General features: G+C 42.9%; 1 protein-coding gene across 1 annotated transcript in view; it reads left to right on the forward strand.

Moving 5' to 3' along the window:
- The window catches only part of POLN (DNA polymerase nu), a 161319-nt gene that overhangs the window by 110486 nt on the left and 27402 nt on the right, over nucleotides 1–23431 (forward strand). Inside the window, exon 19 of the mRNA XM_057502043.1 lies at nucleotides 21853–21935. Coding sequence (XP_057358026.1) covers nucleotides 21853–21935 — 83 coding nt within the window. The remainder of the gene's footprint in view (nucleotides 1–21852; nucleotides 21936–23431) is intronic.

Consider the following 23431-nt stretch of genomic DNA (forward strand, 5'->3'; position numbering starts at 1 on the left):
AACCACAAACTACCAAACCTCAACTAAGATGAAATACATAACCTGAATAGTCATATAACCATTAAGGAAATTGAATTTGTAGTTTAAAAGTTCCTGAAAAAGAAATCCCTTAACCAATGGCTTTCCTGGAGTATTTTACCAAACACTTAAAGAAGAATTAATACCAATTGCGTACAGTGTCTTCCGGAGAATAGATCACAAGGGGACACACCCCAGTTCATTCTGTGAAGCCAGTACTGCCCTGATACCCAAACCAGACAGTCAAAACAATATAAAACTCACTACAGACCAGTATCACTAATGAACTTAATGCAGAAATCCTCAGCAAAATATTAGCAAAATGAATCCAGCCATACCTAAAAATAATTGTGTACAATGTCCAAGTAGGATTTATTCCAGATGTGCAAGGCTAAACATCTGATATCAATGTAATCCACTATTCAATCAAGCTATAGAATAAAGGTAATATACCCAAGATGAAGCATTTGACAAAATCCAGCACCTGTTCTTAATAAAATGTCTCGGGAAGTTAGGAGAAGCTCCTCAACTTGACAGAGTGTCTGCAGAAGTCCACAGCAGAACAGCACTCCTAACGGAGAAAGGCTGAGCGCCTTACCGCTAAGATCAGGAACAACTCATCAGTATTAAATGTTAAAGTTCTAGCTACTGAGGAAGGCAAGAAAAAGAAATAAAGTGTATACAGATAGGAAAGGAAGAAATAAAACCAGCTCTATTTGTAAATGACCTGATTGTCTATGTAGAAAGTCCCAAGAATATGGAAAAATAAGTTTTTGAACTCCGAGAACTAGTAAGTGAATTCAGCAAGGTTGTAAGAAAGTATCAACACACAGAAATTAGTTGCATCTCTGTAAACAGACAGCAAATGTGCAGAAATTTAAATATAAAATGCAATACCATTTACAGTCACTCTAAGGATAATAAAATACTTAAGTACTCAGCTAACAAAATATGTACAGGATCTGTATGTCTAAAATAGCAAATGCTGCTGAAATAAATAAGATCACACTGTGTTCAAAGAATGGAAGACTACAGCACAGTAATGTCAGTTTCCCTAACTTGATCCATAGGTTTAATGCAATCCCTATTAAAATCCAAGCAAGTTTTTTATAGACATAGACAATCTTATTCTAAAATTCATATGAGGAGGCCCTAGAAGAGCTGGGAACAATCCTGACAAAGAATGAAAGGGAGGAATCATTACGTGATATTCAGACTTAATACATAGTAATCAAGAGAGTGTGGTGTTGGTGGGGGCACAGACACGTGGACCAGTAGGACAGAGAAGCCAGAAATAGATGCACACAAACATGCTCAGCTGATCTTTGGAAAAGATACAAAGTATCAGGCAAAAACTAATTATCTTTAGATTCATGTTCAGCCGGTCACTGTATAGCCAACTTGAGAAGTTCATATCTACATTGGATACTGTATATGCCTTTCCTGCATTTTATTAGCTTGTGTTCTTGGGAGATCTTCAAAAATTAGAAGCTTTTAATATATCCTGGTGATTGCTTCTAATGCCCCACCAACAGTAGCAATCCAACACTGGTGACTTAAACTATAATTAGTTGCTGTGGAAATGATTTTTATGTTCCAAACACAGGACTAGAATAGCACATGGCAAAAAGGCTACAAGATCAAATATTCTTATAAAAATGTTTGTGTAAATGCCGTGTTTGAAACCAAAAAAAGGAAAAAGGCAATTTAATGTTATGTTCTGAAACATTTAGTAACATTTTCAAAGAATAATTTCCTTGAAAAATCTTTAAGAATATATGGATTATATATGAACATGGAGACTTGGAAAAAGTCTGAGAAATTGCTGGACAGCCATGATTTGATTGGGAAAACCTGAGGCCCAGAGAGTGGGGCTTGGAGCTGCTGCCTGCAGCTCGGCATTTGCAGCACACAAAGGCACAGCTGCTCTGCACCGTCTGGGGGCAGGGTCTGAGGCCCCTGAGCCCTCTCGCTTACAGTACCTATTACACATTTGCCTGGTTAGGTGCTTTCTTAAAAGTTTTACAAAATGCAGGTAAAAAACATTCCTTATGGGCTGTGCATTCAACTCAACATTTTCAGACTGAAACTTAAAAGGGAATTTTTCACAGCAGGATATATTCGTTTTCCTCTGCTTATGACTTTCTTAGGGTGATTTTCTGAGATACTCTCTCTAAAGGCACCAGTGGCAGATAGTACGGAGGCCTCTGTGGGGGAAGATGGTGTATCTCTGTGCAGCAGAGTCACATTTGGGCATGTGGCTTACTCCAGCTGATAAAATGTAAGCAAAAGCGACATGTGTGGCTCTGAAGTTGAGGCTTTAAGAAACTACACGATTCCACTTGATCTCTTTTCTCTCTATTACCACAGCTGGCAGAATTGATAAGGCCACTCCATTATCTCGCATTATAGATGCTGGGCCAACCTGTGACAGAAATGCAGTGAAGATGAGGAATCAACTAATTTTGCTGTAGGCAGTAAGATTTGGGAGAGTGATTTATTGTGACAGAATGACTTGGCCTATCACAGTATCTACAGAACTTCGTGCAGTAAGAGGCTGCTGTAATGCATCGTAAAAAATGTGGCACTAGATTTGGGGAAAGGTGGCAGGTGCTGAGGGGAGGTTTGTGGGTGCTGGAGGGTGGCATTTAGTAAATTCTGTGGCAGTTGGTAAAACTGTCACCTTGTGAAACAGATATCCTGATGAGCTCAGGGAAATGGGCCGGTAGGGTGCTGAAGCACACCTTTTGGTTGCTATTGTCTGCATGCAACAAGGTGCTGTAAGAAACAAACTCAGAAAAGAATTGGCCAGCGTCCAGTGTAGGAATGAAAGGGAATAAAAAGATTCCAGAAAATCAGTCCAACACATTGAATACAGAAATGGTTCTCATCTGCAACCTGTAAAAAGAGATGAATCTGAAAAGGTCTTTGAGCAACAAGGGCCAACTAAAACACTGCCTTTAACTAATTAAAGGTGTGGATTTAATGCCACAGTTAACATCTCTGAAAGAATTAAGATGGCTCCTTGGACATAAACATGAGCAACTTCTTCATGAACATTTCTCCCCAGACAAGGGAAACAAAAGCAAAAATGAACAAGTGCAACTATGTCAAACTAAAAAGTTCTATACAGCAAAGGACACCATCAATAGAACAAAATGGCATCCTACAGTATGGGAGAATATATTCATAAATGACAGATCCGATAAAGGGTTAACATCCAAATTATATAAAGAGCTCACGCACCTTAACAAACAAAAAGCAAATAAGCCAATCAAAAAATGGGCAGAGGATCTGAACAGACACTTCTCCAAAGAAGAAATTCAGATGGCCAACAGGCACATGAAAAGATGCTCTGCATCACTAATCATTAGAGAAATGCAAATTAAAACCACAATGAGATATCACCTCACACCAGTTAGGATCACCACCATCCAAAAGACAAAAACAACAAATGTTGGTGAGGATGTGGAGAAAGGGGAGCCCTCCTACACTGCTGGTGGGAATGTAAATTAGTTCAGCCATTGTGGAAAGCAGTATGGAGGCTCCTCAAAATGCTCAAAATAGAAATACCATTAGACCCAGGAATTCCACTTCTAGGAATTTACCCTAAGAATGCAGCAGCCCAGTTTGAAAAAGACAGATGTGCACCTATGTTTATTACAGCACTATTTACAATAGCCAAGAAATGGAAGCAACCTAAGTGTCCATCAGTAGATGAATGGATAAAGAAGATGTGATACATACACAATGGAATATTATTCAGCCATAAGAAGAAAACAAATCCTACCATTTGCAACAACATGGATGGAGCTAGAGGGTATTATGCTCAGTGAAATAAGCCAGGCAGAGAAAGACAAGTACCAAATGATTTCACTCATCTGTGGAGTATAAGAACAAAGCAAAAACAGAAAGAACAAACCAGCAGCAGACTCACAGAACCCAAGAATGGGCTAACAGTTACCAAAGGGAAAGGGACTGGGGAGGATGGGTGGGAAGGGAGGGATAAGGGGGAAAGGGGGAATACGATTAGCAGACATAATGTGGGACGGGGGAAGGCAGTATATACAGAGAAGACAAGTAATGACTCTATAACATCTTACTATGCTGATGGACAGTGACTGTAATGTGGTATGTGGTGGGGACTTGATAATGGGCAGAGTCTAGTAACCATAATGTTGCTCATGTAATTGTAGATTAATAATACCAATAGAAAAAAATTAAAAGAATAAAGAATTAAGATGGATCCATAAATCCTTACAGTTAGACAACATGGGTCTGGAAACAAGAGATTACAGTGGCTTTTCCCACCAATTTCTGTTAAACTCAAGGTGCCTGCAGTGGGGTCTGGAGAGACCACGTCTCTAAGTGAGCTGTGGGTGTGTCTGTTGGCACATGGATCTGAATGACATCAAATAGAACTGATGGTGTTTCTGAGAGTTGTACTTCCCAAAGAACTACCAGTCTGGGTTAAAAGAGACTGTTTGAGACTCAGAACAACCCTTGGGCCCCATGCCTTCTATAGGCATGAAGCAGTCTGGGAAATGTGGTCATCTCCCAAGAAAAGAAGATTCTTCAATACCCTGTTACATGTAGCCAAGAAACATAAGGGAAAAAGAAGTTCCAGGAAGTGGAGGGAAGGCTGTGGAGAAGAGTGGACAAAGAGTATGCTCCCAGGGAGCAGATTCAGGGCCTAATCAAGAATGCTGGTCCACCCCTAGAGAAGGGCCCTCCACATCCACCTGTGGACCAGTGACTGAAAGGTGGCATGACTTCCTTCACCCCTTTCTCCTGATGTACACCTTACCCTGTACTGGATTAGATGTCCTGAAACACAGCTATTTGGTTTTTTTTTAAATCATAATTCATGAGAATATTAAAGGATGAATTTCTAGTTAAGATACAAGAAATCGTAAGAGTCTATTGCTCTAATGCTAACAATCAAAGTGTGTGTCTCATGCTCTCCCTCTTTGCAAATGGGAGTGTTTGTTGTAGCAGTCCTGTCCCTGCCCCACCGCTGAATGGCACATTTGTGGAATGAAAGATAGATTTGACTTCTTAGCCCATTGGCCTCCATATCAAGGGCAGCTGCATCAAAGCCTGACATCCTGATCACATGGAGCTTTAGATGGTCACCCTTTGGAAGCGGGAGGAAAGCAAATGTGTGTGATCAGAAGGGTGGACTGGGATAGAATGTACTATTCTTAAAAAATATTTGTCGGAGAGGTTTAAATATGGTGGCATGAGAGGTGAGACAGAGGCCTCCTCCTAAGACCGCATATAATATGAAAATATAATTAATACAGCTAATCCTGAGAGAGCAACAGGAAAGAGGACGGCGCCAGACTGCACACACCTGGAGAAAAGAGCAGACCTCACTGAACAGGGTAACGTACCAGAGCTGTGGCTCTGCGGGACCCGAGCCATTCCCCCACCCCAGTTCACCAGCAGCGGGTGAAAGAGAAACTGAGAAGGGAGGGAGTGGAGGCCTGGGACTGCTGAATACGTAACTCCAGAGATCCGCTCTGGGAGCACAGGCAGAATTCCTGGAGAGACTGAGATTCCAGCCACTTGTGGAAAGCATGGATCCATATCCAGCTGCTCTGGGACAAAAGCTTATACCTGTGTGCTTGGCCCACTATTTCAGGCAGCGGAGGCAGGCACAGAAGCCGGGAGGCAGGGAACAGCTCTTTCCTCCCCCCAGGCACCAATCCCACTCCCCTGAGACCCCGGCTCCTCCAGAGAGTAGAGCTTCTGGACACTAGAGGGCACGATATGCAAATATGAAACGCCAAAGGAACCTGGTCCAAAGTAAAATTATTAATACAACTCCCGAGAAAGATTTAGATGACATGTACCTCATGAATCTTCCTGAAAGGGAGTTCAAAATAAAAATCATTAACATGCTCATGGAGGTACAGAAAGATATTCAAGAACTCAGGAATGAACTCCGGTTGGAGATGCAATCATTGAAGAGCACAATAGAGGATATTAAAAGCCATATTAGAAACGGTGGAGGAGATGCTAAATGAAATAGAAACTAGAGAAGAGGAATACAAAGAATCTGAGGCACAGAGAGAAAAAAAGATCTCCAAGAATGAAAGAATATTGAGAGAACTGTGTGACCAATCCAAACGGAACAATATTCGCATTATAGGGATACCAGAAGAAGAAGAGAGAGAGAAAGGGATAGCAAGTGTCTTTCAGGTGGTAATTGCTGAAAACTTCCCCAATCTGGGGAAGGAGATAGTCTTTCAGGCCATGGAGATCCACAGATCTCCCAACACAAGGGACCCAAGGAAGACAACACCAAGACATAAGAATTAAAATGGCAAAGATCAAGGATAAGGACAGGCTATTAAAAGCAGCCAGAGACAGAAATAAGATCACATACAAAGGAAAGCCAGTCAGGCTGACATCAGACTTCTCAGCAGAAACCTTATAGGCCAGAAAGGAGTGGCATGATGTATTTAATGCCATGAAGCAGAAGGGCCTGGAACCAAGATTACTTTATCTGGCAAGATTATCATTTAAATTTGAAGGAGCAATTAAACAATTTCCAGATAAACAAAAGCTGAGAGAATTTACCTCCCACAAACTATCTCTACAGTCTATTTTGGAGGGACTGCTATAGATGGAAGTGTTCCTAAGGTTTAATAGCTGGCACCAGAGGTAATAAAACCACAGTAAAGAAAGTAGAACAGCTAATTACTAAGCAAATGCAAAATTAAATTAACTATCCCCAAAGTAAATCAAGGGATAGACAAACAGTACAGAATATGATACCTAATATATAAAGAATGGAGGAGGAAGAAAAAGGAGAAGAAAAAGAAAAGAAACTTTATATTGTGCTTGTAATAGCATATTAAGTGAGTTAAGTTAGACTCTTAGATAGTAAGGAAGTTAACCTTGAACCTTTGGTAACCATGAGTCTAAAGTCTGTGATGGCAATAAGTACATCCCTATCAAGAATCATCCTAAATGTAAATGGACTGAGTGCACCAATCAAAAGACATAGAGTCACTGAATGGATAAAAAAAACAACACCCATCTATATACTGCCTACAAGAGACTCACTTTAAACCCAAAGACATACACAGACTAAAAGTAAAGGGATGGAAAAAATATTTCATGCAACTAATAGAGAGAAAAAAGCAGGAGTTGCAGTACTTGTATCAGACAAAATAGACTTCAAAACAAAGAAAATCACAAGAGACAAAGAAGGACATTACATAATGATAAAGGTGTCAATCCAACAAGAAGATATAACCATTATAAATATCTATGCTCCCAGCACAGGAGCACCTACATATGTGAAAAAAATACTAACTGAATTAAAAGGGGAAATAGAATGGAATGCATTCATTCTAGGAGACTTCAACACTCCACTCTCTCTGAAGGACAGATCAACCAGACAGAAAATAAGTAAGGACACAGAGGCACTGAACAACACATTAGAACAGACGGATCTAAGAGACATCTACAGAACTCTAAACCCAAATGTAGCAGAATACACATTCTTCTCAAGTGCACATGGAATATTTTCAAGAATAGATCATATACTAGGCCACAAAAAGAGCCTCAGTAAATTCAAAAAGATTGAAATTGTACCAACCAGTTTCTCAGACCACAAGGGTATGAAACTAGAAATAAATTATGCAAAGAAAATAAAAAATCCCACAAACATGGAGGCTTCACAACATACTCCTAAATAACCAATGGATCAATGACCAAATAAAAGCAGAGATAAAGCAATATATGGAGACAAATGATAACAATAATTCAACACCGCAAAATCTGTGGGATGCAGCCAAGGCCGTGCTAAGAGGAAAGTATATTGCAACACAGGCCTACCTCAAGAAAGAAGAACAATCCCATATAAGCAGTCTAAACTAACAATTAATGAAACTAGAAAAAGAAGAACAAATGAGGCCCAAAGTCAGTAGAAGGAGGGATATAATAAAGATTAGAGCAGAAATAAATAAAATCGAGAAGAATAAAACAATAGAAAGAATCGATGAAAGCAAGAGCTGGTACTTCAAGAAAACAAACAAAATAGACAAGCCCCTAGCCAGACTTATCAAGAAAAAAGAGACTCTACACACATAAACAGAATCAGAAATGAGAAAGGGAAAATCACTACAGATACCACAGAAATAAAAAGAATTATTAGAGAATAATATGAAAAATTATTTGCTAACAAACGGGATAAGCTAGAAGAAATGGACAACTTTCTGGAAAAATACAACCTTCCAAGGCTGACCAAGGAAGAAACAGAAAATCTTAACAGACCAATTACCAGCAATGAAATTAAACTGGTAATCAAAAACCTACCTAAGAACAAAATCCCTGGACCAGATGGCTTCACCACTGAATTTTATCAAATGTTTAGTGAAGACCTAATACCCATCCTCCTTAAAGTTTTCCAAAGAGTAGAAGAGGGAATACTTCCAAACTCATTCTATGAGACCAGCATCACTCTAATACCAAAGCCAGGCAAAGACATCACAAAAAAAGAAAATTACAGACCAATATCCCTGATTAATATAGATGCGAAAATACTCAACAAAATATTAGCAAATCAAATTCAAAAATACATCAAAAAGATCATCCATCATGATCAAGTAGGATTTATTCCAGGGATGCAAAGATGGTACAACATTTGAAAATCCATCAACATCATCCACCACATCAACAAAAAGAAGGGCAAAAACCACATGATCATCTCCATAGATGCTGAAAAAGCATTTGACAAAATTCAACATCCATTCATGATAAAAACTCTCAACAAAATGGGTATAGAGGGCAAGTATCTCAACATAATATAGGCTATATATGACAAACCCACAGCCAACATCATACTTAACAGTGAAAAGCTGAAAGCTTTTCCTTTAAGATCGGGAACAAGACAAGGATGCCCACTTTTCCCACTTCTATTCAACATAGTTCTGGAGGTTCTAGCCACAGGCAATCAGACAACACAAAGAAATAAAAGGCATCCAGATTGGTAAGGAAGAAGTTAAACTGTCCCTGTTTGCAGATGACATGATATTGTACATAAAAAACCCTAAGGAATCCACTCCAAAACTACTAGATCTAACATCTGATTTCAGCAAAGTTTCAGGATACAAAATTAATACACAGAAATCTGTGGCTTCCTATACACTAACAATGAACTAGCAGAGAGAGAAATCAGGAAAAGAATTCTATTCACAATTGCATCAAAAAGAATAAAATACCTAAGAATAAACCTAACCAAGGAAGTGAATGACCTATACACTGAAAACTACAAAACACTCTTAAGAGAAATTAAAGAAGATACCAATAAATGGAAACACATCCCATGCTCATGGATATGAAGAATTAATATTGTCAAAATGGCCATCCTGCCTAAAGCAATCTATAGATTCAATGCAATTCCTATCAAAATACCAACAGCATTCTTCAATGAACTAGAGAGAATTGTTCTAAAATTCATATGGCACCACAAAAGACCTTGAATAGCCATAGCAATTCTGAGAAGGAAGAATACAGCTGGGGGCATTATGCTCCCCAAATTCAAGCTCTACTACAAAGCCACAGTAATCAAGACAATTTGGTACTGGCACAAGAACAGACCCATAGACCAATGGAACAGACCAGAGAGCCCTGATATAAACCCAACCATATATGGTCAATTAATATACAATAAAGGAGCCATGGACATACAATGGGGAAATGACAACCTCTTCAATAGCTGGTGTTGGCAAAACTGGACAGCTACATGCAAGAGAATGAAACTGGGTTATTGTTTAACCCCATACACAAAAGTAAACTTGAAATGGATCAAAAACTTGAATGTAAGTCATGAAACCATAAAACTCTTAGAAGACAACATAGGCTAACATCTCGTGAATATAAGCATGAGCAACTTCTTCCTGAACATCTCCTCGAGAAAGGGAAACAAAAGCAAAAATGAACTCATGGGCCTACATCAAACTAAAAAGTTTCTGTAGAGCAAAGGACACCATCAGCAGAACAAAAAGGCATCCTACAGTATGGGAGAATATATTTGTAAGTGACATATCCAATAAGGGGTTAACATCCAAAATATATAAAGAACTTACACACCTCAACACCCAAAAGCAAATAACCCAATTAAAAAATGGGCAGAGGTTATGAAGAGACAGTTCTCCAAAGAAGAAATTCAGATGGCCAACAGACACATGAAAAGATGCTCCTCATCACTAATCATCAGGGAAATGCAAATTAAAAACAATGAGATATCACCTCACACCAGCAAGGATGGCCAGCATCGAAAAGGCTAAGTACAACAAATGCTGGCAAGGATGCGGAGAAAGGGGAACCCTCCTACTCTGCTGGTGGGCATGTAAGCTGATTCAACCATTGTGGAAAGCAATATGGAGGTTTCTCAAAAAACTAAAAATAGAAATACCATTTGACCTGGGAATCCCACTCCTTGGAATTTACCCAAAGAATACAACTTCTCAGATTCAAAAAGACATATGCACCCCTATGTTTATCGCAGAACTTTTTACAGTAGCCAAGATATGGAAGCAACCTAAGTGTCCATCAGTAGATGAATGGATAAAGAAGAGGTGGTACATATACACAATGGAATACTATTTGGCCATAAGAAAGAAACAAATCCTACCATTTGCAACAACATGGATGGAGCTGGAGGACATTATGCTCAGTGAAATAAGCCAGGCGGAGAAAGACAAATGCCATATGATTTCCCTCATTTGTGGAGTATAACAATGAAGCAAAACTGAAGGAACAAAGCAGCAGCAGACTCAGAGACTCCAAGAAGGGACTAGTGGTTACAAAAGGGGAGGAGGGGTGTGGGAGGGCGGTTAGGTAGGTAGGGAGAAGGGGATTGAGGGGTATTATGTTTAGTACACATGGTGTGGGGATCATGGGGAACACAGTGTAGCACAGAGAAGGCACATAGTGGATCTGTGGCATCTTACTACACTGATGGACAGTGACTGCATTGGAGTATGGGGGGGACTTGATAAAATGGATGAATGTAGTAACCACACTGTTTTTTCATGTGAAACCTTCATAAGAGTGTATATCAATCATACCTTAATAAAAAATTTAAAAAATATATATTTGTCATTCCTCCCTAAGGAAAAGTGTACTTTCTTGCACATTGACCTGGGCTTGGCCATGTGACCTGCTTTAGCCAGTGATTTACAAATGGAAATGTTTGTCATTGCTGGGCATACATTTTAAGAGCTAACACATGGTTCTCCATATTTTCTTCTTCCTCTTCCATGACGACCGTCAATGTTCCAAACGTAGTTTGGGCCAAACTCCTGAATCACAGAAGGCAGATTACCTGGAGCAGAACCTCAGCTGATCCATGATGGATCTGTTGAATGAACAGGAAATATGCCTTTGTTTGCTTGTATAAGCCTCTGAGCATAACCTAGCCTGTCCTTACTGTATAGCAGAGGTACCGCCATTTGCTTTGTCAATATTTGGGTCTGTCTCTGTTAAAAATGAAGTTAAATCCCATATCCTCTTTGCTTCATTAATGAGTTGTGCTAGGGTTCAGTGATCTCTGAGTAAACAGATCAGTGTTACAGAGGATTATATTAGTGCTCCTGGTATTCTAGGCTGACTTTCCGGGACTACCTGAGATGTTCTCTGACCGGAAGGCCAAGAACGACCAGGGCAGTGCTCTATCGTATCACCACTAACAGTGCTGAAGGGTCTCCTTGCGACCTTGTGCCTCAGTGTCCTGGGTCGCACTGCCATGTGGTGGAGGAGCCAAGTTCATAGGCCGCGTCCCCTTCGGGGTTAGTGTGACCCCCACTGCACCTTTCTCCTGATGCACACCTTACCCTGCACTGGACTGATGTTCTGAAACAAAGCTATTTTCATTTTCTAAAACTTTGTAATTTATGGGAAAATTAAAGGGTGAATTTCTAGTTAAGACAAAAAAAAATCACAAGAGACTGTTGCTCTGACCCTAACAATCAAACCAAGATAAATAAACTACAGGTTTTCTAAACAGACCAAAGAGCTTAGGATGTAGCTAAGTTAACAGCTCCAGAAAGTGACGAGCCCTTTACGGAAAAGAAGAAACCCATGGCTTCTCTCATGCCCGGTGAAGTGGCAGGAGGAGGAGGAATCTTCCCAAGAGGGAGGGCGAAGAGACCTCCTAAGCCTTGACTGCATGTGGGCTGGCGTGACAGAACCCTCATAAGCCCCAGCTGGGAGCCCACCATCCACCTCTCCCCCGGGAGTCTCGGGGGGTGTCTGGGGGCAGACATCACAGTGGGGCAGGCAGGACAACTAAGAGGAATTAACCCAGGGCATTCCAGACCTTCCACTGCCAAGGGCTGGGGCAGGGCAGAAGACAGAGAAACCCCTCCGAGCTTTCTGCTAAAGGAGAGATCTCCCAAGGCGCCGAGAGCTGGGAAGGAACCGGAGGGCAAAGTGAATTTCCCAGCAAGCCGAAGAGGGAGCCAGTTCATAACGCAAGGAGAGACCCCCTACGGTCTGAAAAACTAACAGTTCAACTGTAAAGCTAAGGAAACCCGGCCATTGTGCCAGTTGTCAGACTCCAGACCCCATGGAAGGGAAATCTCTGATCCCACTATCAGAACATTTCAAGCCAATAGTAACGGAATGAAACTAAAGTTGCAATCGAGTCCAGACCCAGCCCAACCATAGATCAAATTGACTTTGCTCCCAACTCTTGTGACCAGACATAAGAAATGATGTGTCCTTTTTAGGAAGGACATTTTTGCTCAGTTCCTACTGTCCTTTTATATGAAGTGTAGAGCAAATAATATATATTAAAAATTTTTTAAGACCTAAGAAGAAAGAAAATGTGACCTATGACCAAGAGAGTACACAACCAATAGAAGTGTACCAAAGAGATGGCCCGGATGTTAGAACTATTGGAAGAGGTTTTTAAAATGATGATAAAAATACTAAAGTATCTAAATGAACAGATAGAGGATATGTATTAAGAGATGGTTAATTTTAATAAAAATGTGAAAACTATAGAAAGGACTCAAAATTGTACAAGGTGAAATATAATGACTGAAGAATCCATTAGATCATCTTCACAGCAGACTTGTTCTCAGCATAGGAAAGAATCTACACACTTGAAGACAGGACAATGAAAGTGTCCAAAATTAAATATGAAGAGAAGTAAAGAGAAAAACCAGAGAGTGCAAGATCTGTGGGACAATATCAGATGGCCTAACCTATGTATATTTGGCATCTCACAAGGAGAACAGAGAGAGAATGAGGTAAAAAAAATATTTGTAGTTTTAATGGCTGAGAATGTTCCAGAATTGATTAAAGATATCAATCTACATGTGCAAAAAGCTCCACAAACCCCAAAGGAGTTAAACACAAAGAAAACCACACTGTAGGCACCTTAAAGTCAACCTCATGAAATCCAAAGAGAGAAAAACCTTGGAAGGCACCAGAAGAAAAAAGACACACTATATACAAAGAACAATATAAATTACATCTTTTTTACCAGAAACAGTGCAGACCAGATACAATGGAATAATGTCCTTCCAGTGCTGAAGGAAACAATCTAGATGTCTATATCCAGAAAATTATCTTGCGAAAATTAAGGCAAAATAAAGACAATTTCATATTTACAAAAACTGCAATAATCTTAGTAGACCTGCACTACAAGAAATGCTAAAAGAAGTTCTTCAGGTTACAGAGAATGATTCTACATGAAACTCTGTATTTTCAGAAGGAGTAAAGAACACCAGAATAGGTAAATATCAGGGTACATATTTTTATTTTATTTTACATATTTATTTTATATATTTTTTTATATCTATATGTAGTTTATATATGGTTTTGAATTCCTGAAAAGACTGTTAACGGGTTGTTTTTTTTTTTACTTTAAAGCATGAAAGTTAAAATACAAGGCACAGAAAGTTAAAAGGGTAGGAAGAGAAGTAAGTGTACTTATACTATTGCAAGGTTCTTACACTATTTGTGAAGTATTATAATATTAAAGGGAAGATTATGGTGACTTACAGAAGCACATTGAAAATCTAGGGCAGCTTCTAAAACAGGACCAAAAGAAGTATAGCCAAAAAAGTCAATGGAGGAGATAAATGGGATATTAAAAATATATGGTTCACAAAATATGTGGTTCACCTAAAAGGATTAAAGAAAAAAGGGACAGAGAACAAAATGCAAATGGAATAAATAATCAAATACCAAGATGGGAAGCTTAAACTACAAGACAAATAGTCACTAGAAATAAAGAGGGACATATCATAATGATAAAAGACCAATTCAAGAAGATACAACAATCTCAAATTTGAATGTCCCTAATAAGAGAACTTCAAACAAAATACTTGAAGCAAAAGGAGACAGAACTAAAGAAAGAAATACAATTTACATTTTATTAATTAATTGAAAAAGTTTTACTACTTTTCCCAAAAGGGAAACTTTTTTTTTTTAATTAAGGTATCACTGATATACACTCTTACGAAGGTCTCACATGAGCAACATTGTGGTTTCAACATCACCCATATTATCAAGTACCCCCCAACACCCATTGCAGTCACTCTCCCTCAGCGTAGTAAGTAAGACGCTATAGAATTATTACTCCTCTTCTCTGGGCTGTACTGCCTTGCCTGTGATCTCCCTATATTCTGGTTGCTTATTATAATGCCCCTTGATCCCCTTCTCTCTCCCTCCCCACCCACCCTCTGCGACCCCTCCCCTTTGGGAACCGCTAGTTCCTTCTTGGAGTCTCTGAGTCTGCTGCTGTTTTGTTCCTTCAGTTTTGTTTTGTTCTTATACTCCACAAATCAGGGAAATCATTTGGCACTTGTCTTTCTCTGCCTGGCTTATTTCACTGAGCACAACACCCTCTAGCTCCATCCATCTTGTTGCAAATGGTAGGATTTGTTTTCTTATGGCTGAAGGAAAACTTATTTTTAAATGAAGCCTAATAAATATATAATTAGTATCTCATGTTTATCATTAGGATTATTTCTCTTTCAGGATACACTTTATGGCACTGATTTCAAGATCCTCTGTAGTGCCTCCCTAAGAAGGTTCTGTGTGATGATTAAATACAGCAAAATACTTCTCTCATGATTAGTTCTGCTTCAGAGGTTTCTTTCTCATCCAGTCATTTCCTCCTAAATGTTATTGCTTATCTTCCTGATTTGTCTTAAAAAGTTGATCAGATCTCTGGCACATTTAATGCCTTCCAGTACTCCTATAAGCATTGGTAATCCAAGACAATTCAGTGTTTTTTCTGCTCAGAGCTTCTCAGAGTGTTATGTCTTCCCCACAGCTGCACAGGAGTGACAGGCACAGAGTAGCAGGCAAAGCAGCACCTCCTGCTCCTGGGGGCTCCTGGGAACAGGCAGAGTCACCACCCCCATGGGGAAAGGGATATGACGATCTCTTGTCAGGGGAAAGTGGCTTTGCACCCCTCCTGCCCATGGGCATTTTGCTGTTTCCACATCGAGGTCCTGAAGACCAGTGTGGCATATGGAGGGGGCACCAGCAGGGAGGGGTAAATGTCAGCCACATACCTCTGGCCCCCCAGGGCTGGCTCTGCTCAGCCAAAGCTGAGTTCCAGAGTTTGAGCAACACACAGTGTCTGCATGCCCTGCAGGGAGAAAACTAGGAGGAAAGAATTGGGACAAAAATCACCTCAAGAGTATTCTTAAATTTTAACAGACTTTGAAACATGTAATGCAATGAATAACTGGCAGAATTTATATCGGTATTCTGACTGCCTGGGCACTTTCTTCCTTCTGTGCCCAGGAGCTTCTCTTCCTCTTCTGCGCTTTGTATCCTTCCAACAGTACAAAGAACGAGTACTTGCTGAGTCTTACTCTATGCCTTGCATTGTTTTAAGCACATCTCAGTTAGTACCAACAAAGGCCTGTGATGCTGTTATTCCCCCATCTTTTGGATAAACTGATGTGGGTTGTTTAACTCACCCAGGTGGCTCAGTTGCCACCTAAGCACAGCAATCTGTATCCAGAGAGTTTGATTCTAGAGCCGTGGCTCTTATCCTTGGGGTCATAGGGTGTCCGTACCCCACATCTCTTTCTTAGCTGCCTTCTTTTGGAATCATGATAAAGCCTCAGCTGGGATTTCCAATTCAAAGAGGGGACCTTTGCAGAGACGTGGCCAGGCAAAGAGTGCACAGGAGGGCAAAGGCGGAGCCCCAGCCCCCAGTGGGAGCACTTGGAGGAGCACATTCCTGGAGCCTGGGGAGTGCATGAGTCTGCAAGGTCACAGTGCTGTTAGGGTGGCAGCTCCTACCAGAGGGGCAGGAACACCCAGATCCTCCTTCTCACCCTGCTGTTGGCAAAGCCAGAGGGCCCTGTGGAGCCATATGTGGAGTCCAGGACATGGGACAGTGCAAGGCTTTAGGGAGGTGAGAGGGAGATGGCATGCAGGAACCTGCCGATCAGGGCCCCAGGGGAGTGGGGTCCCAACGCCACCGGTTCTATCTGGATGAAGCTGATTGGAAAATGCAGCTTGCACAGTGGTCAGATGGACTGCTCCTACCTGCCCCTAAATTGGGTCTAACCCCATATTGCAGAAGTTGCCTTGCAAGGGCAAAGCTCACTGCATGGAGGGCCAGACAGTGCATCTGAACTGCAAGTGAGCAGACTGTGCTTCCAGAACTCACCGGTCAACCAGGTCACTCCTCCTGCTGGGAAAAGAGAGCCGGTTCTCAGAAGCCCTGTGCCCTCTGCCTCCCAGTGAAGGGATTCCCAAGGCTTTGCTTACCTGAGGCCCTCTTTGCATCATCTTTGTGCTCCCGAGACGCTCTCCTCCCTCCTCGGGTCCCACCTGGCCTCCAAGTCAAGCTGTGCCATTGACCAGTATGACCTCAGATTTTTTCATTTATAAAATGGGAAAATATAATAAGGAGCATCCTCCCAATGATTATCCATTCATCTACTCAAGAAATAAACATCAATCATGTGTTGTTGATACAGCCGTGAAAAGATAGGTTGCTGTTGTCAGTGGGGAAGGTGGACTTACACAACATGACTGAATATTTCACTGCAATTTCTAAAACGCCATAGAGGAGAAGTACAGGTGCTGAAAGGGCCCTGGGCAGTGTTGTCCACGCCTGGGGTTGGGTCGGCATCCTTGAAAAGGGAGGTTGGACTGAGCTCTCGGGAGCCAGGAGAAGTGCCGTAGGGGAAGGGAGGGTGGCTTACGAGGCAGGGGGAGCAACGGGAAAGGCACTCGGGTGCAGAGCATCGGGTCTGGGGCATGGAAGGCGAGACCAGGTGAGAAGTGTGCCCCCCCCCAGAGCACAGAGACCTCAGGAAGTGCAGTGGTGGTGCGAGGGCCGTCTGTTCATGGCACCTCTGTCCTGAGCTCCAGGCCCACAGCCCTAGGTCTCGGCGGTGGCTTTCCTGGCCATCCTATGGACTCTTCAAACCAAATGGTCTGGAGGGAGTTCGGCACTGGAGCCCAGTCCTTTCGGGTCCTGATCTGACCCCTCACATCCTTTCTCCCCCAGGTCCATTGGGGCCATGGTCCCTCTTACCTTGGGGCTTCTTCCCTCAGTTCAGGCCTTCCTCCCCACCAATGCACTGTTGTAACAACTTCCCCTTGGCATCCATCCCCTTTGGCCCCCACCTCATCACTGAGATGTGGTCAGATCATGTGACCCTCTAGGCCTTCCCTGGCTGATAAGACCCACTGTCAGTGAACAATCGCAGCAAGCTCAGGCATGGCCGCCCAGCCGGAGAGGGTCAGGAGCAAGGCAAGCCGCTGCGCCACTGCTGTTTACAACAGCTCTGGTTGACATCATAGAGAAGCTGACAGCTGGAGAGGAAGGGGCAAAGGGGTCGCTCTGGGACGACGGTGTGATTGCCTGCCTAAGACACCAAGGGCGTCAATATGGACAACATGACTGCTGGGATCTGGGGAAGAAGGTGCAAAGGAGTAGACGTGAATTGCCTCCCTAAATATAAACAACAACCAGTTAGAAATGTAATGGAAGAAAAGATGCAGGAAAAAGATACAATGCCTACAACAAGCTTATTTGTAAAATGTGCAAGATCAGGATGAAAGTTAAAAGTAGAGAAGCACAAAAAAGAAGATAAGAAATTTCAATTTTATAAAGATCTTCTCCTCCTTACATTAACATATAAATATAGAAATGCACTGGGAAATATGCCAAAAAATACCCATAGGATTTTTTTAATGGAAATGTCCTAAGAAGTATGCCAAAAATGTCAATAGGAGTTACTTTAGTAACTAGACAAGCTAAGCTGCAATTTATGATGCAAAAATAATCCACGATAATCATGAAAAAAATTTTAAATGGCGATAAGGAAGACTGAGTCTTACCAGATATTAAGATATATTATAAAGCTGTAATTACAAAAACGCTATGTATGGACACAGAATAGATCAGTAGAAAAAGTCCAAAATCAGACATACACACATATGTAAATTAATATATGATAAAGGATATAATAATTTAAATTTTAAAAGTCTCTCAAATGATTTGTTAAATAACCATCTGACAGAGCTATGGGTGTTTATTTAACCAGCACTGTGTGTATTGGAAGAGTAGAGTAGACTGCAAGTAACATTTTAATTTAACAGCCAAGTCTCATGAGTATTTATATGGATTAGGAATGCAGATAAGCCAACTTTAGTGTTATTACCAGGGCAAAAAATTATCAAGTTAAGGCAGCTTGTCAGAGCTGCAGGAGTCCTGTGAGATGATTCTCACAAGACAGGGCAATAGTTTCTGAAATCTGGGAGTCCTGTGAGACTTCCAAAGGGAACTTCATGATAAGGGAAGAGGGAAGGTTGTAGCAGTTAAGGATATTCATGCCAGTTTTCATATTTCAAAGGAAACCAGGAAGGTTATTCATGTGAAATTCCCTGTTTAACATCTTTTCAAACTGTTGTTTCTTCCTCCACAGCTTCGGGGAAAGGGGACATCTTCATTCCTTTCTTACACTTCCCCTTTTTTTAAATTACGGAAATTGTATTTCTTATTTTTCATTGAAGTATCATTGATACACAATCTTACAGTGGTTTCAGGTATACAACACAGTGGTCAACAGTTACCCTTATTATTAAGCGCTCACCCCTCTAGTGCAGTTACTATCTGTCAGCACAGGAAGATGTTACAGAACCGCTGGCTGTATTCTTCATGCTGCACTTCCATCCCCATGACCAACTTCTCTTATGATTGAGAATTTTTGTGCCCTTTATCTGCTTCACCCCCTCTGCCCCAGCCCCTCCCCCTTGGTAACCACCAGTCACTTCTTGGTGTCTATGAGTCTAGTCTACCGCTGTTTTGTTCATTTTGTTTTGTTTTGTTTTTAGATTCCATAAATAAGTGAAATCAAATGGTATTTGCCCTTCTCTGCCTGGCTTATTTCACTTAGTGTAATATCTCAAATGGCAGGATTTCTTTCTTTGGTATGGCTGAATAATACTCCATTGTGTATATACCATATCTTCTTTTCCCATTCATCTACTGATGAACACTTAGGTTGCTTCCATGTCTTGGCTATTGTAAGTAATGTGGCAATAAACATAGGGGTGCATATACCCTTTCCAATAACGAATTTTGTTTCCTTCGGATAAATTCCTAGAAGTGGGATTACTGAGTCATATGGTATTTGTATTTTTAGCTTTTTGTGGAACCTCCATACTGCTTTCCACAGTGGCTGCACCAACTGACATTCCACCAACAGTGTAGGAGGGCTCCCATTTCTCCACATCCTTGCCAGCACTCGTTTCTTGTCTTTTGGATAATGGCCATTCTGGCTGGTGTGAGGTGATACCCCATTGTGATTCTGACTTGCATTTCCCTGATGATTAGCAATGTGGAGCAGCATCTCATGTGCCTGTTGGCCATCTGTATGTCTTTTTTGGAAAAACGTCTGTTGAAGTCCTCCACCCATTTTTTAATCGGGTTATTTGTTTTTTTGTATGTTGAGGCATATGAGTTGTTTATGTATTTTGGATGTTAACCCCTTATTGGATAAATCATTTATGAATATATTCTCCCATGCTGTACATTGCCTTTTTGTTCTGCTGATGGTGTCCTTTGCTGTACAAAAGCTTTTTAGTTTGATGTAGTTCCACGTGTTCATTTTTAATTTTGTTTCCCTTGCCCAAGGAGATGTGTCTAAGAGAAATTTGCTCATGCTTATGCTCAAGAGATTTTTTTTGCCTATATTTTCTTCTAGGAGTTTTATGGTTTCATATCTTACATTTAGGTCTTTGATTCATTTTGAGTTCACTTTTGTAACTTGAAATGGAGTTAGACAATAATCCAGTTTCATTCTCTTGAATGTAGCTGTCCAGTTTTCCCAACACCAGTTATTGAAGAGGCTGTCTTTTCCCAATTGTGTATTCATGGCTCCTTATCATATACCAGTGGACATGTATATGGGTTTGTTTCTAGGCCCTCTAGTCTGTTTCAATGGTCTATGGGTCTGTTCTTATGCCAGTACCATACTGTTTTGATTAATGTAGCTTTGTAGAATAGCTTGAAAGACTTTAATTTTTAAGGCCAGACTCTGGGATTTCTTTAGTTAGCATTAAAAGCAAACAACAGACGCACAGAAATGACTTTTATAAGAATATTAAAGGAAAACCTGAGGAGTTTACACGATATGAGTGAAATGAGCCACATGTAATGTGTTTTCTTCTTGTAGGAACTTCCAAGCAAGCTAGGACTGTGGGTCGTGGCCAGATTTTGCAGTGTGAGGGTTGATGGTGGGAGGGCTGGTTGGGACCAGCTTCAGAGGAGTGGTGGGGTCAGAACTTGTGTTTCCTAACCCAACCCTAACCCTAACCCTAACCCATGGCTATCTGGTGATGAAAGATGGGCCAGACATTGATGAGAGCTCTTAGCTCAATGAGCTGAAAATGCTGGCCTCTAGACCTCACTTTGGAATGGTCAGGCTCTTAGGCACAGCATATGGGAAACCCCAGGCACCCAACATAGAGGCCACTTTTCCAGGGCTATCAATTTCTGTAGCAATCCTCTGGTTCATTCATTCATCATCACCGTCATCTCTCTGAGAGCAGACCCTGGCCCAGCTCACATTGAGTATGGTGGGCCGGGGGTAAGGGGTAGGGGCCAGGCGGCACTCGGCCATTCTGCACACACACGTTGGATTCACACCCCTGCCCACCTCCAGCCCCACACTCCCTCCCACCTTGGGCCACCCCTGATGCTTCCCAGCCCCGGGGCCTTCCATGGCTCTGCTGAGCCAGCAGTGGCCCTTCTGGCTGTCAGCTGCTCAGATGCAGCAGTGATAGCCCTCACCCGCCAGGCCCTCCCATCCTTCCAGAAGGTGCTGAAATCTCTGGCCTCCTGATAGTCCCTGTCCCATTGTCTTCTTTCTTGTAGATTTACACCTTTTCATTCCTCTGCTTTATGTTAGTGGCATCTCAGGAAGGAGCAGAAGTAGACATGTTTGACTAGTCTGCCTGTCTTTAACCAGAAGCCTATCAACTGGTTTTCAGCAAGGAGACATTTACATTCACAGTGGCTACTGAGCAGTGTTCAGGTTGTAGAGTGAGAGGCTGAGGAGTCATGTATCATCCAGGTGCCAGGTGTGGGGCTCGATCAGAAGTCAGGAGAGGTGGCGGAGCCAGCATGTGGTCAGTGGGGGAGCAGGGGGTCTAGGGTGGGCAGCAGGGTGGGCGATCTGCTTTGAATGTGTCCCTGGCCCGTAGGACAGCCTGATCTCGAAGCAGTTCAGAACCTCCAAAGAAGGAACTGTTAGGGTGGTTTGGACTCAAAGCATGCAGATGTGCCTGACAACATGTTGTGTCTCGACACAGGAAGGACATTCCCCCAGAGTGTGTGACGCACGCGGACAGAGAGCAGACCAAGAAGGTGGTGTACTCGGTGGTCTACGGAGCAGGTAGGCTGCAGGCCCAGAGCCAAAGTCTTGGTGTCAGACAGAGTCGGCCCTTTTGAGGCAACTGTGATTAAATACAGCTGTGCCTCAGAGAAACCATTCTCGGCCTGTGGAGCTCATTTTGTGAGTCCCTGGATATCGTTTACACAAACACTGATGACAGCGCGCCAGACACCCGCAAGGCCGCCAACTGAGGCTGCTGATCCGCTCGCTGCTCACACCAGCCTTTCAGATGAAAAGAAAGAGGCACAGAAGTCAGTGCCCACAAGAGCTGCCTAGCTGGGAGGTGTAACGCAAGGCTCAGGCAGGCTGCGTGGCCCCACGCCTCCATCACACAGCTGGGCCAGGGCTCTTCCGTGCTTCGGGATACTCACGGAGCCCCTCCCGTGGATCCTGGCCCCCCTCCCGCTCCCCCTCACTCTCCCCCTCCTACCCCTTCCCCTCCTCCCCCTCCTCCCCTCCTTGTTCCTCTCCCCCTCCCCCTCCCCTCCCCCCCCTCCCCACCCTCATTCCCCAGTCCCAGGAGCCCAGGCAGAGCAGCCCTTCTGGGTCCTGTCCACTCTCCCTCTCTTCTCCCTTCAACTTCCTGGCTAAGGGCCTTCTGGGCTTTTTGAACTTCTCTCCCTCCAGGTCATGCCGAATCAATGGGGATTAATGTGCCCTCCGGAGAGCAAGGGAGAGGGGAGAGGCTATGGGCCAGCCAGTCCCTCCTTAAGGAAGGGCCTGTCTGGCCACTGGCCAGGCCCAGGTGGCCTCTTTCGCACTTGGACCAGTTCTGCTTCGAGCCGCAGGGCTTGTGCATAAGCGCTAAGAGAATTCATCTCCCTACCACGGAAACCCTTTGTGCATTCAAGCAAAAGCCGCAAAACTGAACAAGCCGCCAGGGTAAGACTGTCTGGGCAAACACACAGCCACTACGCGGAGGAGCCTCCAGCGTGACTGCAGAGCCAGGCCTCTAAGAGACCTGTGCGGGATGGGCCTGGAGCCCACTCAGACTGGCCAGGCCGGCTCCGCCGAAGCTCTGCCCTCGCTGTCCCCTCTGCTGGGGCCCTTGCCCCACATCCACAGAGCTCGCCCCTCACGCCTGTGCTCACTGCCTTTTCTCAGCCTCCTCAACCACAGTGCTGGCTATCAGTTCTGTGTCACACATTTATGATCAGTGTCGGTGGGCCAGGGCCTGGGCACAGCTCAGCTGGTCCTCGGCAAGGCTGCAGCCAGGTGCTGGCAGGGTTGTGGTCTCATCTGAGGCCTGACTGGGCCATGCAGGCTTCAGCGGACTTCTCACTGGCTGGCTGCTCTAAGAGGCAGCCCTCGGTTCTCGCCACGTGGGCCTCCCAACATTCTCTAGGACCAGCATGGGAGGGGGAGGTGCAGCAAGACCGGTGCCGCACTGCCATGTGAGTCATGTGGGTGGCAGGTCTGCCCATGCTCCACAGGGGAGGGTCACAGAGGGCGTGAAGACCAGAGGCAGGACTGTAGAGGCTACTGTAAAGTCTGCC

The sequence above is a fragment of the Manis pentadactyla genome, chromosome 5, assembly GCF_030020395.1.
Source record: "Manis pentadactyla isolate mManPen7 chromosome 5, mManPen7.hap1, whole genome shotgun sequence".
Classification (NCBI taxonomy): domain Eukaryota; kingdom Metazoa; phylum Chordata; class Mammalia; order Pholidota; family Manidae; genus Manis; species Manis pentadactyla.